This window comes from Cyclopterus lumpus, chromosome 22 (assembly GCF_009769545.1).
Source record: "Cyclopterus lumpus isolate fCycLum1 chromosome 22, fCycLum1.pri, whole genome shotgun sequence".
Lineage (NCBI taxonomy): Eukaryota > Metazoa > Chordata > Actinopteri > Perciformes > Cyclopteridae > Cyclopterus > Cyclopterus lumpus.
Window position 1 is genome coordinate 21339328 of NC_046987.1, and position 11684 is coordinate 21351011.

The 11684-nt window shown below is 42.1% G+C and overlaps 1 protein-coding gene across 2 annotated transcripts; it reads left to right on the plus strand.

Moving 5' to 3' along the window:
- The first annotated feature begins 442 nt into the window (after positions 1 to 442).
- Positions 443 to 10763, plus strand: LOC117751171. Of its 2 annotated transcripts, XM_034562779.1 has the most exons (19): positions 443 to 711; positions 1303 to 1426; positions 1769 to 1905; positions 1989 to 2158; positions 2618 to 2816; positions 3388 to 3641; positions 3721 to 3806; positions 3893 to 3954; positions 4068 to 4306; positions 5252 to 5441; positions 5555 to 5593; positions 5705 to 5825; positions 6091 to 6232; positions 6493 to 6648; positions 6742 to 6832; positions 6944 to 7539; positions 8299 to 8416; positions 8919 to 8988; positions 9603 to 10763. In XM_034562779.1, exons 2-19 carry the CDS (start codon positions 1303 to 1305, stop codon positions 9929 to 9931), a joined length of 3123 nt encoding a protein of 1040 aa, XP_034418670.1. In that variant the 5' UTR covers positions 443 to 711; the 3' UTR covers positions 9932 to 10763. The 2 variants fall into 2 exon arrangements, with proteins under 2 accessions (XP_034418670.1, XP_034418671.1); XM_034562780.1 differs by lacking the exons at positions 443 to 711; positions 1303 to 1426; positions 1769 to 1905; positions 1989 to 2158 and having other exon boundaries at positions 2814 to 2883.
- The last annotated feature ends 921 nt before the right edge of the window (positions 10764 to 11684 follow it).

The window sequence follows — 11684 nt, forward strand, 5'->3', positions numbered from 1 at the left end:
TCATGATAGCTAACGTTTATCTTTATAAAAATCAATAATTTGTGGTTGAACCTTTTCAGATACCGACAGTTTAAATATTTAATTTGATTTGTTGTGTTGGTGTTGTAACATTACAACCACTTTCAAAATGCTCAAATTATTTATTATTATTATTATTTTTATTAATCACCAAAAGACAAATAATTAAAATAATTTTAACAAACATTCAAAAATGAATTATACATTGTAAGAAAATGTATGTAATATAAACCAAAGCATGTACTTTGTTTCAGATATATTGACAAATCTTTTATTTATTTTTGAATTAAATGTTACCAATCTTCTTACATGATAAACAACAAACACGTGCCATATAATATATAGTTCAAAATCGTGTATCAATTAATGAACACAGATTAAGATATTTTCTTAAAAGTAAAAAGCTTAAATGTAAACCTTTTATTTTGAAAGCTCCCACACCGGAAACTCCCGAGTTGCTGCCGCGAGCTTAAACGAGCGAACCACCAGACGCCACATTTAGCTTCTAGTTTGGGGTGAAATGAAACACTTTGCCGGGTGTACTCGTACATTTAACCGAAGCGAAACACGGTTCAGGTCGGTTAACCGAACGGTCGGGTCCCGAAAACAACGCGTCGACCGTTTAGTTCCGGTTGGAAGTTGATGGCGGTGTAACGAGGATTTGTGTGTACCGGACTCAAGATGTTCTGAAAGGTGGGAAACGGTTTTTTTCTTTTTCTTTTTTTCTTCTTCTTCTTCTTTCAGTTGGGACACTTTTAACGTTATTTTACATGCCATTAAACGGCGTTAAGCGTCACGCGCCGTGACGTCAGAGACACGGAGACAGTTAATTAATTTTTCTCCACCCGGGTTGATTGTAATTTTTTTTCATTAATAAATATAGTAGCCTTTTACAATTTTTTTAATCGATTGATTTGATTTATAAATTGTCAACGAAAATCACGATGTTGTCCACCACTAAGAAAAAAAAATCAACTGTAATCAATGTGAATTATTTGCTTTATTTACAGCAACAAAAGACACGTTTAACATTGGTATTTAATATTAAAACACACCACCAGTTGATCATTTGTTTACGTGCTGTCATCAATAACACCAGGGGATGGAAAAACACATGGAAACATCTAATAAAGGTTTTCAATATCGAATGTTTTAAAAAGTAAGCAACACATTTGGTAATTTGTTTATTAATTATCACAAGTTCAGCTTTTTGTGAAAAACGTCATATCCTGTTATTCAATACATTGAGTATGTTGAGCTCCTCCCCCTCTCCCCCCTCCACAGATGCCGTCTTTTGACCTGTTGAACCGGGTGGAGCTGTTCATGCGGGCGGGCACGTTTCCCCTGGAATCGTCCAAGAGCTCCAAGAAAGTCACCAAAGCGGCCAGCAAGCACTTTATCTATAAAGGTATTTTAATATGAGAGAAAAACACAAGACATGTTTGATTTGAATGACTTTCATTGTTCAAATTCACTTTATTGTTGCGCTGCATCCACTATTTAAATGTGTAATAGATCATATCACTGGATTATCATAATTGTAAATGCATTAATGTATAAGCTGGTAAAAGTGGAGCTGATTTCAGCTACTTTATAAACTTGATAGCTCAACACATTATTCACCAGTATCGCAATATGCAAAGTAACTAAAGTAGAAGTAGAAGTATCTGAAAATGGGAATACAAGTATCTCAAAATGGTACTTTTAAATACAGCGCCCTGAACCTGAAAACGTACTTCCTGTCCTCCAGATGGCTGCCTGCTGCGCTCGTACCGAGGTCGCCTCCTCCGGGTCGTGAGGAGCGACGACGAGGTGAGGGAGATCCTGGCCCGTTACCACGACAACAACAGCCACGCGGGCCGGGTCCGGGTGGTGAAGGAGATAATGGTGAGTTTTAAAAAAAAATGTTTTTATTGTGATAAAACATCATATTTCAAAGGAGCACAGCAAGTATTCCGTCTTCTGTCCAGTTGATGTATTACTGGGTCGGCGTGACGGAGGCGGTGAAGGCCTGGATCCAAGCGTGTGCCGTCTGCCAGAGCCGGACCCCCGCAGAACCGCCCGCACCCCCGGTCCAGTTCTGCATGGCCTACGGCTGCGACGCCTCCAGCTACGTGCACCCTCAGCTCAGCTTCCACAGGTGGGGAGGCACCAACACCTACACGACGCTCCTATCGTTAAGTCGCGTCCGATTGTCGTCGCGACTCATTAGCTCGACGTCGTCAGACTCTTAATTGGGCTCAGTCGCCTCATCAAAGTTAAGCCCGCATGCTGAATCACATCAAATCAGGTTGTTTCTTGAACATACTTTAAAAAAAAAAAAAAAAAAATCACGAGCCTTACCAAAAAGCTGGATGAAAACATAGAAAGCAACATGCATGTAACATGTTAAAAGAAGATTTAAAAAAAAGCAGCACTGTTATCGTGCAAATGGCAGCAGGACCACCGGGTACAGCGGAGCATCGTCTGCATATCGGTGATGGAAACGTCGCCCCGAATGAAACGGGACCCGAGATGGAACCTTGCGGCACTCCGCCCGCGGACTCTCTCTCCCCCCTTTTGTGTCTCGGCTCTGAAAAGCGAACTCTGTCCTTTCCAGGTTTCCCAAGGAGGCGGAGCGCCGGCGGCGGTGGCTGCTGCTGTCTCAGAGGGACGAGGGCTCGCTGCGCACCAACTCCTGCCTCTGCTCCAGGCACTTTGAGCCGGCCTGCTTCTCGCTGAGCGGCGAGGGCGGTCAGCCGACTCTGTCGCCGGACGCCGTGCCCACCGTCGTCTCCGCGGCGGCGCAGGAGGACGAGGTGACGCAATGCAGGAGGCCCTAAAATGACCTCTTACCTCTGCACGGAACACCAGATGAATGCTGAAGTGCGAAAGGCCTTAAAATTACACTTTAATAATATTGTTAATATATGTGGCCTGAAATTTATCTTAGTTTTGTCCCTAATCACTCCTGCTAATATCCATTCAAGCTCTATACTATATGTGTTTACTTCCTTTCTGTTAGAAATGTGAAAATAATTTGTACACTCAAAGGTCGCGATAATAAACTTTATTAAATCAAAGTCAAGGAAATCGAAGACAAATAAAAACAAGGCTACATATTTTCTTACTTTAAAGAGTTGGCGTCGGCAATATTTTAAGATAATTAATCAAGTAATCTAAAAGGAAAGCATTCAGAAAGTTATCATTTCCACAAAGTGCTTTACATAAAGCATAAAAAGGCGTAAAACATACAAAACAAATAAAATGGAGAATAAGACAATTCATGAAAGAAAGCAGAAATAAAATGATTTTAAAGAAGAAGAAAAAACTGTAAATTGTGCAAAAGCATAAAGATGTAATATCTTAAATACCCTTCTTGGTTTTCAGGTTCCGGCCCCTTCAGAGGAGGACTTCCTCCAGTCCAGCACCCTGGAGGACCTCCTCTCCACGGCCGCCGCAGAAACCGCAGACCCCTCCGAGCCGGCCTTCGATCGCTCCGACCCCCCCACGGAGCTGCAGGAGCACCAGTACTGCCTCCCGGGTCCCGACCCGGACTCCAGGGAGGTCCAGACCGTGATGGAGCTCAAGAGGAGGAAGGTCGTCATCGAGCCGAGCTTCAAGGCCTACAACCAGATCGCAGAGTAGGTCCCCGGACCCCCCCCCCCCCTCTCACATGTGGTTTGTTTTACTGATGTTAAAGTGTGTTGTTTCATGTTGCAGCTACCTGAGCCACAGAGTCCTACCCATGCAGAGCAAGGCCGCCAGAGGGGGGTTAAAAAGGATGTCCAAGCGCTTCGGCCTGAAAGGTGAGCGGAGAGAGTGACCTCTCGTTCTCACCCTCCATGAACCACGTCGTAAGCACCTTCAGGAACACTCTTCTCTGCTGTTTCAGATGGAGTGCTGATGTACACGCGAGTCTCTCCTCCTCTCCGAGTGCCCCGCTGCAGGGAGGAGGTGTGCATCCCAAAGTCATTCTGTAGTAGTGTGTGAAATCTGGACGCAGTGACACTCTTTTCCCAACGGCGGATCTTTTTTTTTTTTTGGTGACACCTGAACCATCTTTTCAGGTGAACTCGATCCTGCAGCAGTTCCACGACAACCAGGGTCACTACGGCCACGGGATCTGCCAGCGGGAGATCACCAAGCACTTCTACTGGGCCAGCATGACCCACGACCTGGCCCGCTGGATCTCCAGCTGCGACACCTGCCTCAACCGGTCCAAGAGGAAGTGGCTGCGCTGCAGCGTCTCCACCTGCACCAACTGCTGCGGGCCGGTGGAGCGCGGCCTGGGCCTCACCTTCCACAAGTAGGGGGGCGCGTCGCTCCACCTTTTGGGTGGTTTACGAAAGTCAACGCGTGTCGGTACTCCCCTTAGTCACATGTTTAATTATTATTATTAGCATGCATTCTGGATTTCTACAGTAAATAGAAGATACTTTGAGTTATTGGGTTTTATTTGACTTGAATCTACGCAATTTCACATCATTTTAGAGCATAGTTATTACGCTCGGCCTTCATCCCAAAGGTGAAATAATAAACTTGCTATGGTTAAACACTTATTTCATAACGCGTATCACAGGCTTCATAAGAACATGTAATTCTTCTGGAAATGTTTTCCCTGTATATTCAAAAGATTCTGTTTTTAATTATAAGCTTATTTGTTCACAAATTTAAATAAGTTGTGACGAACAGTTTACTAATTATTGTGAATATCGTATCGATATATTACACCACCCTCTCCAAATCTCATGCACGTCTGTATCTGACGATTAAAATACACTTTTACTCAATAAAGGTAATATTACTGCGGTTAATAAACTAACTCATAGAGCAGCTTCTGTGTTCTTAGAGGTTAAAAATGGAGTCTGGAGTTCACAGATAACGGCTTCAGTAAAGAAGTAAAGAGGTGATAAATACTCTAAATAAAGCTTTCACTTAAACTGATATTGATTCTTTTAGGTTTCTAAAGTACATCCACAGCAGAACATTATTTAGTCCTGGTTCTGGTGCTCCCGGTTCTCCAAACGATGGAGAAGAACTTCAGACTAAAAAACTGTTGTTTGTAAATGTATAACTTTAATTGCATAAATCTTGAGTTTATTTCCCCCCTTCGCTGGCTCTGTAAATTATTTATTTGTACCTCCAACAACCATAATAAACCGTTGTATATGCATATATATATATATATATATATATATATGTTTACTTTTTTATTAACACGGCTTCATCTGTGTCCCGTCGTCCCCTCCAGGTTTCCTCTGGACAACCTCGCCGTGCTGACCCAGTGGCTGAAGGCCGTCGGACGTCCCAACTGGCACCCTCGGCTCGGCTCGTCCGTTTGCTCCACCCACTTCACCGAGGACTGCTTCGACCGCGGCGGGGAGAGGGCCTCCGTCCAGCCGGACGCCGTGCCCACGCTCTTGGTCCACGGCGACTCGGCGGTGAGTCACCAACAGTTGTTTTGTGTGTCCGTCGTATTGAGCCGAGCGGTCCAAGTCTGGAACGAGAAGCTTGTACAACGATTTAAAACTTGAGTTGTGTCTTTCGTCCACAGACTCTATCCAGAGGTCCGACTCAGCCTGCAGGGGAGGAGGTATGTTAACTATATATATATATATATATATATATATATATATATATATATATATATATATATGATTCAATGTAATGTTCTGCCTGTATTTATCTCTTTCTGTGCGAGCAGGCCTATTTTGCCAAGTACGATGCCGTGGAGCTCTACCTGAGCAGACGCAAATATCCTCCTGGACTGAGCTACGTGGAGAAGAACACCTTCAGGAGGTTCTGCAAGAAGTTCACCATCAAAGGTTTGTCCAGAACCAGAAGCTGCATTCTCTCTCCTGACCACCAGGGGGCGACTCCTCTGGTTGTATAGAAGTCTATGCTTCATGTGTTAAAGCTGCATTCTCTCTACTGACCACCAGGGGGCGACTCCTCTGGTTGTATAGAAGTCTATATAAATGACTCTACTTCTCTTGATGTATTCCCTCAGTAAACATTGTAAACATGCGTTCATGGTCTCACGTCTTCTTCAATAATAAGACGCCTCCTCCTGGTTCTCTGGCCTCCCAGACGGCGAGCTGCACATCGTGAGAGGCGACCGGGTGCGTTTGGTTCTGAGGAGCCGGCAGCGGGTGGAAGCCGCCATGACGGATTACCACAACGAGCTGAACCACCTGGACTTCAACAAGTGTCTCAGACTGCTCAACGAAAGGTGAGCGGGTTCCTCTTTGTCGAGATGAGAGGAAACGTTGCTGATTCTTGACTGTATATGTTCCCCAAAAAAATTACTTTAACTTCATTGAAATCTATTTTACGGTAATGTGTTAAATTCCTTTGCACACACACACAAAGCGTACGATGTTACAGTTTCTAAAAGACGGACGTGTTTTGCTTTTTAAGGCTGTTAAATCAAGCATACTGTTATTAATTAAGTTTGGTGTCATCATTTCTACAACGTGATGTCATCATCAGGTACTTCTGGAGAACCATGAAAACCGACGTGCTGCAGTGGATCAACGGCTGCTCGCAGTGCAGCAGCAGGAGGAAGAAACCAGCCAACCAATCGGAGCCGAGGGAGCCTCCTCTGGAGGAGATGACGTCGCCGCAGATACCCGACGATCTCGACAGGTAAAGAGGAAAGTAGAGGTTCGGAGCGGACGTACCTGGAGTACCGACGCCCGGCGTTCGACAACAGTTCACGTGCTCTGTCTGCGTCCTCAGCGGGAAGGACGGCGACGATGGCAGCGAGGACGACGACGAGGAAGTCGACGAAGGGGAGAGGCAGCCGGACGCGACCTCGGAGGACAGAGCGGTGGGTTCCTTTTCATATTTTAATAATTTTAATACGTTGATTGATTATTTTCTCCGTTGAAATTCCCGATAACGCCTCGCTAAAGGTCTCCATCTCCCATCTGATTCCTAGGAGAGCCCTTCGCCCCCCCAGCAGGTGACCCCCATCGGCCCTCAGCCCAGAATCCCCATCCTCCTCCATCTAAGGACTCCCATCAACTTCCAGCCCAGGACTCCCATAATCCTCCAGCGAAGGATTCCCAACACCCCCTTCGTGGCCAGACTCTTGCCCGTCAGGAGAGGGACGCCTCCGCAGTTTGAAGTCACCGGGAGCCAAAGCGGCCTCGAGGTTCAGGAGGAGCGGATCCAACTTCTGGACCACATGAAGAGGAGCGGGCCTCAGGGCAGCGCCAGAACTCATCACTTTGTCAAAGTCCAGGACAAAACCAAACCGCCCTCGGAGTCGTGTCCGCCGCCGGAGCTCCCGGCGCTGCGCAAACCTCCGCAGCAGGCGGCGAGCGGAGGGCCGACGACCCAGAACCGAACCCAAAGCCACGATGGCGTCCAGCGCCCGGTGAAGAGAAAGAGAGACCTGGAGGCGCCGTCTTCGGCCAGAAGGAGCACGAGCGGCGGCCTGGAACCCGTAGTGGCCCCGAGCACCAAACCCTGGCCCGTCTTCACCATCGCCGGCTCGGCGCAGCAAGTCCAACCGCTTCCTGAGGTAGACGGGTACGTACAGAAATAAGAACAAGTGTTAAAGCTGCATTCTCTCTCCTAACCACCAGGGGGCGACTCCTCTGGTTGTATAGAAGTCTATGCTTCATGTGTTAAAGCTGCATTCTCTCTCCTGACCTCCAGGGGGCGACTCCTCTGGTTGTATAGAAGTCTATGCTTCATGTGTTAAAGCTGCATTCTCTCCTAACCACCATGGGGCGACTCCTCTGGTTGTATAGAAGTCTATGCTTCATGTGTTAAAGCTGCATTCTCTCTCCTGACCACCAGGGGGCGACTCCTCTGGTTGTATAGAAGTCTATGCTTCGTGTCTTAAAGCTGCATTCTCTCTCCTGACCACCAGGGGGCGACTCCTCTGGTTGTATAGAAGTCTACGCTTCATGTGTTAAAGCTGCATTCTCTCTCCTGACCACCAGGGGGCGACTCCTCTGGTTGTATAGAAGTCTATATAAATGACTCTACTTCTCTTGATGTATTCCCTCAGTAAACATTGTAAACATGAGTTCATGGTCTCAATCTCTAGTTTCAAGTCTTCCTGTTCTCTGGTTGCAAAAAAAACCAACATGGCGACTGCTAAAACTGCTTAAAAACGTCCGTCCACAAACCAACGAGTGACGTCACGACTACTACAGTTTAACGTCTTTCTTTACAGCTGTTTAGTTAGTTGATGTCTCTTCATAGCATGAGTAGTAGTAGTAGTATATATATATATATGTATGTGTGTGTATTGACAGCTGTATATATGTGTGTGAGCAGCTCGGCTCCCTTCCCTCGGCCCAGGCGCCTTCAGGCCCGGACCGTGGTGCAGCAGTGCAGTGAAGCGAAGGTGAAGATCAAACCGGCGCTGGACGGGGCCGACGCCCAGTGGGCCGAGGTGGGTGTCACACGGTCATGATCCTCAGAGGATGCATTTTACATTTCTAATCTAAAGATCACGATGCAAGGTTTTAATTATTTTGTTTTTATTTTTTAAATGCACTTTTATTTCATTTGACTATTTGAAAAAAAATATTATATTTGAATTCGTTAAGATTCCTTTTTATTTCATTAGTTAAATTAATTTTCAATTATATTTGATCAATTTTTTTTGGATTCCTTAATTTAACTTAATTTTATTTGTCATACATTTTTTATTTAATTTGTATGTGTATATGTGATTTTACCTTATATACGTATATATGTTATATGTGACCGTCGTGTTTATGTTGGCATGCTAACACGCTACATGTTTTCCATCTGTTAGCTGCAAACATGTTTGACCTCATTTTGGACCAAAATAAACGCCTCTTAGCATTTTTTTTACGCTTAAACTTTAAAATGCACAACTTTTCGGCATGAATTATTATAATTTTTTTTAACAACCTGTGTGCCTTCAGATCCAGGAGGGAATGGTTGTGTACGTGTGTTTCTTCCACGGAGCCACCGAGGACGTCGCTCACGACATGGGTGAGATGTGACCAGATATTACAATAATCTGATTCACGTGTTCTTCATTAAATAATAGTCTTATTGCCATATAAATGCACCTAATTTAGTTAAGGAAAATATGACTTATTATGTGTATAAATAATTGCTGCACAATTTGAATCACTAATGCATGATGTGCTAGTCTGCATGATATTTTTGTGTCTTTTTTTCAACTTGCCTGGTAAAATAAAGGTTAAATATAATACTTATAATACTTTTATTTTATTTAAATTTGAAAAATTATTATTATTTATTTATTTAATTATCTATTATTTTTGTATTGTATCTATTAAATTATTTTACAATTTTTTTTTGGAAGATTGGTTTTAATTTTAGATACACTTTTATTTAATTTAACTATTAGTTAAATATTTTTTTCATTTAATTGGTTTGATACATTTTGTATTTTATTTAACTGTTAGATAATTTTTTATTTAATTTGTTGAAATTACTTGAGGTTAGAGCGAGCTCTCTGTATATTATATATTATTATATATATATATTTATTTAATTTTATATATATATATATATATATATATATATATATATATATGTATTGTATTGTATTGTATTGTTTCCCGTCGTCTCCGCAGCCAGCAGCCTGATGACCACCAAGCTCTTCCGTAAAGACTCGGGCCACTCGGTGTCCGTCCTCGACCTGCCGGGGAGCGTTTTATTCATCCCCCAGGACTCCCTGCTGGGGGAGCCGGTGGCCAAGAGACGGGTGCAGTACAGAGGCGGCTGCGAGCTGTGGCGCGGCGCCCAGCTCTTCTCCCACCTGGTGGCCGCCTGCAGGGAGTTCATGTCCGGCTCGGCGAAGTGCACGAAGGCCGGCGCCACGGTGGAGCAGGGCGTCTACGGCCAGAAGCAAGAGACGGTGCTGAACTCGGCGGAGCCGCTGACGCTGCTGCTGGAGTTCTGAGGGGCGGTCCGGGACCTCCACGGGGTCCTCCAGGGGGATCGAGTCCACAGAGAGACCTTTTTACACCCCCAAAAAGAGATCCAGGACCAATGGAACCGGTGGATCTGAACTCACGGAGTCCAAAGGCCCCGTTTTGCTTCTGAAGGACCTTCAAGACGAAGCAAATTAGACCACAATGTTGTTCTTTGTGTTTACCTTTTGTGGGATGAATAATGTTATTATTTAATGAATGAATGAGACGCAGTCAACAATCTGCTGACTGGTTATTTATTTCTGCTTCAGGACTTTAAAAAGAGTCAAAAGAGCCGAGAGACGACGACTTTGTTAAAATAAACATAAAGAAATGTCGACTCTCCAAGCGAGGACGCTCCACTGCTTCCTTGTTTTCCATCCTGCAACCTTTTCTTTATTTACTTTTTTTTTTATACCCGGCACTAATTTTCGTCCCACTTTCCAAAAGGTTCCCCCGTGGAACCTTTTGTGGTTCTGGTTTCTTTGACTCGAGAACATTCCTCTTTGTAAAGAAGCTTCAGGCCCTTTTGGAGAAGTCTGACTGAACAACAACATATTTATATTTGTTTACATCAATGTCTCCAGACATATGGACGGTTACAGGACGAGTGTCTTTCTATTGAACACTGTTAATAGTTTGAGTTTATCTTTTGTTCATAGTGTTTATTCTGTATAGATTATTAAATAACTATTTCTTGTATTGTTGCATTCATTGAGTTATTGATACCCTTTTTAGTTTGAGCTAAAAAAACAAAACCAACTCAAACCGGATTTCTGTTCCTCATTTCTGACTCGGAGCTGATTAAAATATGGAAAGCGATCCTCTGCGTGTCCCGTTTAGTTTTATTTGTATTTAAGTCTCAAATCGTCTGATCGGTTTTATTTATTTAGTCTCAACATTATCAAAGTGAAGTCCATCTTTTGATGCACATTTTGCAGAAATAATAGTGTGTGTGTGTGTGTGTGTGTTAGTGACTTTTATATATATTTTCTTTTTTTATATATATATATATATATATTTCTTTGACTTTTTTTTTACATAGATATATATTTACATTTTTGTAAATTAGATCAAATAATCTAATAGATGAATAATAGTTCATCTAATTTACTAACATGTAAATGTGTATATATATATATATATATATTTAAATATATATAGGTATATATTTATATTTTGGTAAATTAGATCAAATAATCTAATATAGATGAATAATAGTTCATCTAATTTACTCAAATGTAAATGTGTATATATATATATTTAAAAAAAAAAAATATATATATATATATAGGTATATATTTACATTTTTGTAAATTAGATCAAATAATCTAATATAGATGAATAATAGTTCATCTAATTTACTAACATGTAAATATGTGTATATATATATATATCTATTTTTTTTTTGTAATACATAGGTATATATTTACATGTTGGTAAATTAGATCAAATAATCTAATATAGATGAATATTAGTTCATCTAATTTACTAAAATGTAAATATGTGTATGTATATAAATATATATATTTTCATTTTGGTAAATTAGATCAAATAATCTAATATAGATGAATAATAGTTCATCTAATTTACTAAAATGTAAATGTGTATATGTATATATATATTTAAAAAAAATATATATATAGGTATATATTTACATTTTGGTAAATTAGATCAAATAATCTAATATAGATGAAAAATAGTTCATCTAATTTACTAAAATGTAAATATGTGTGTATATAT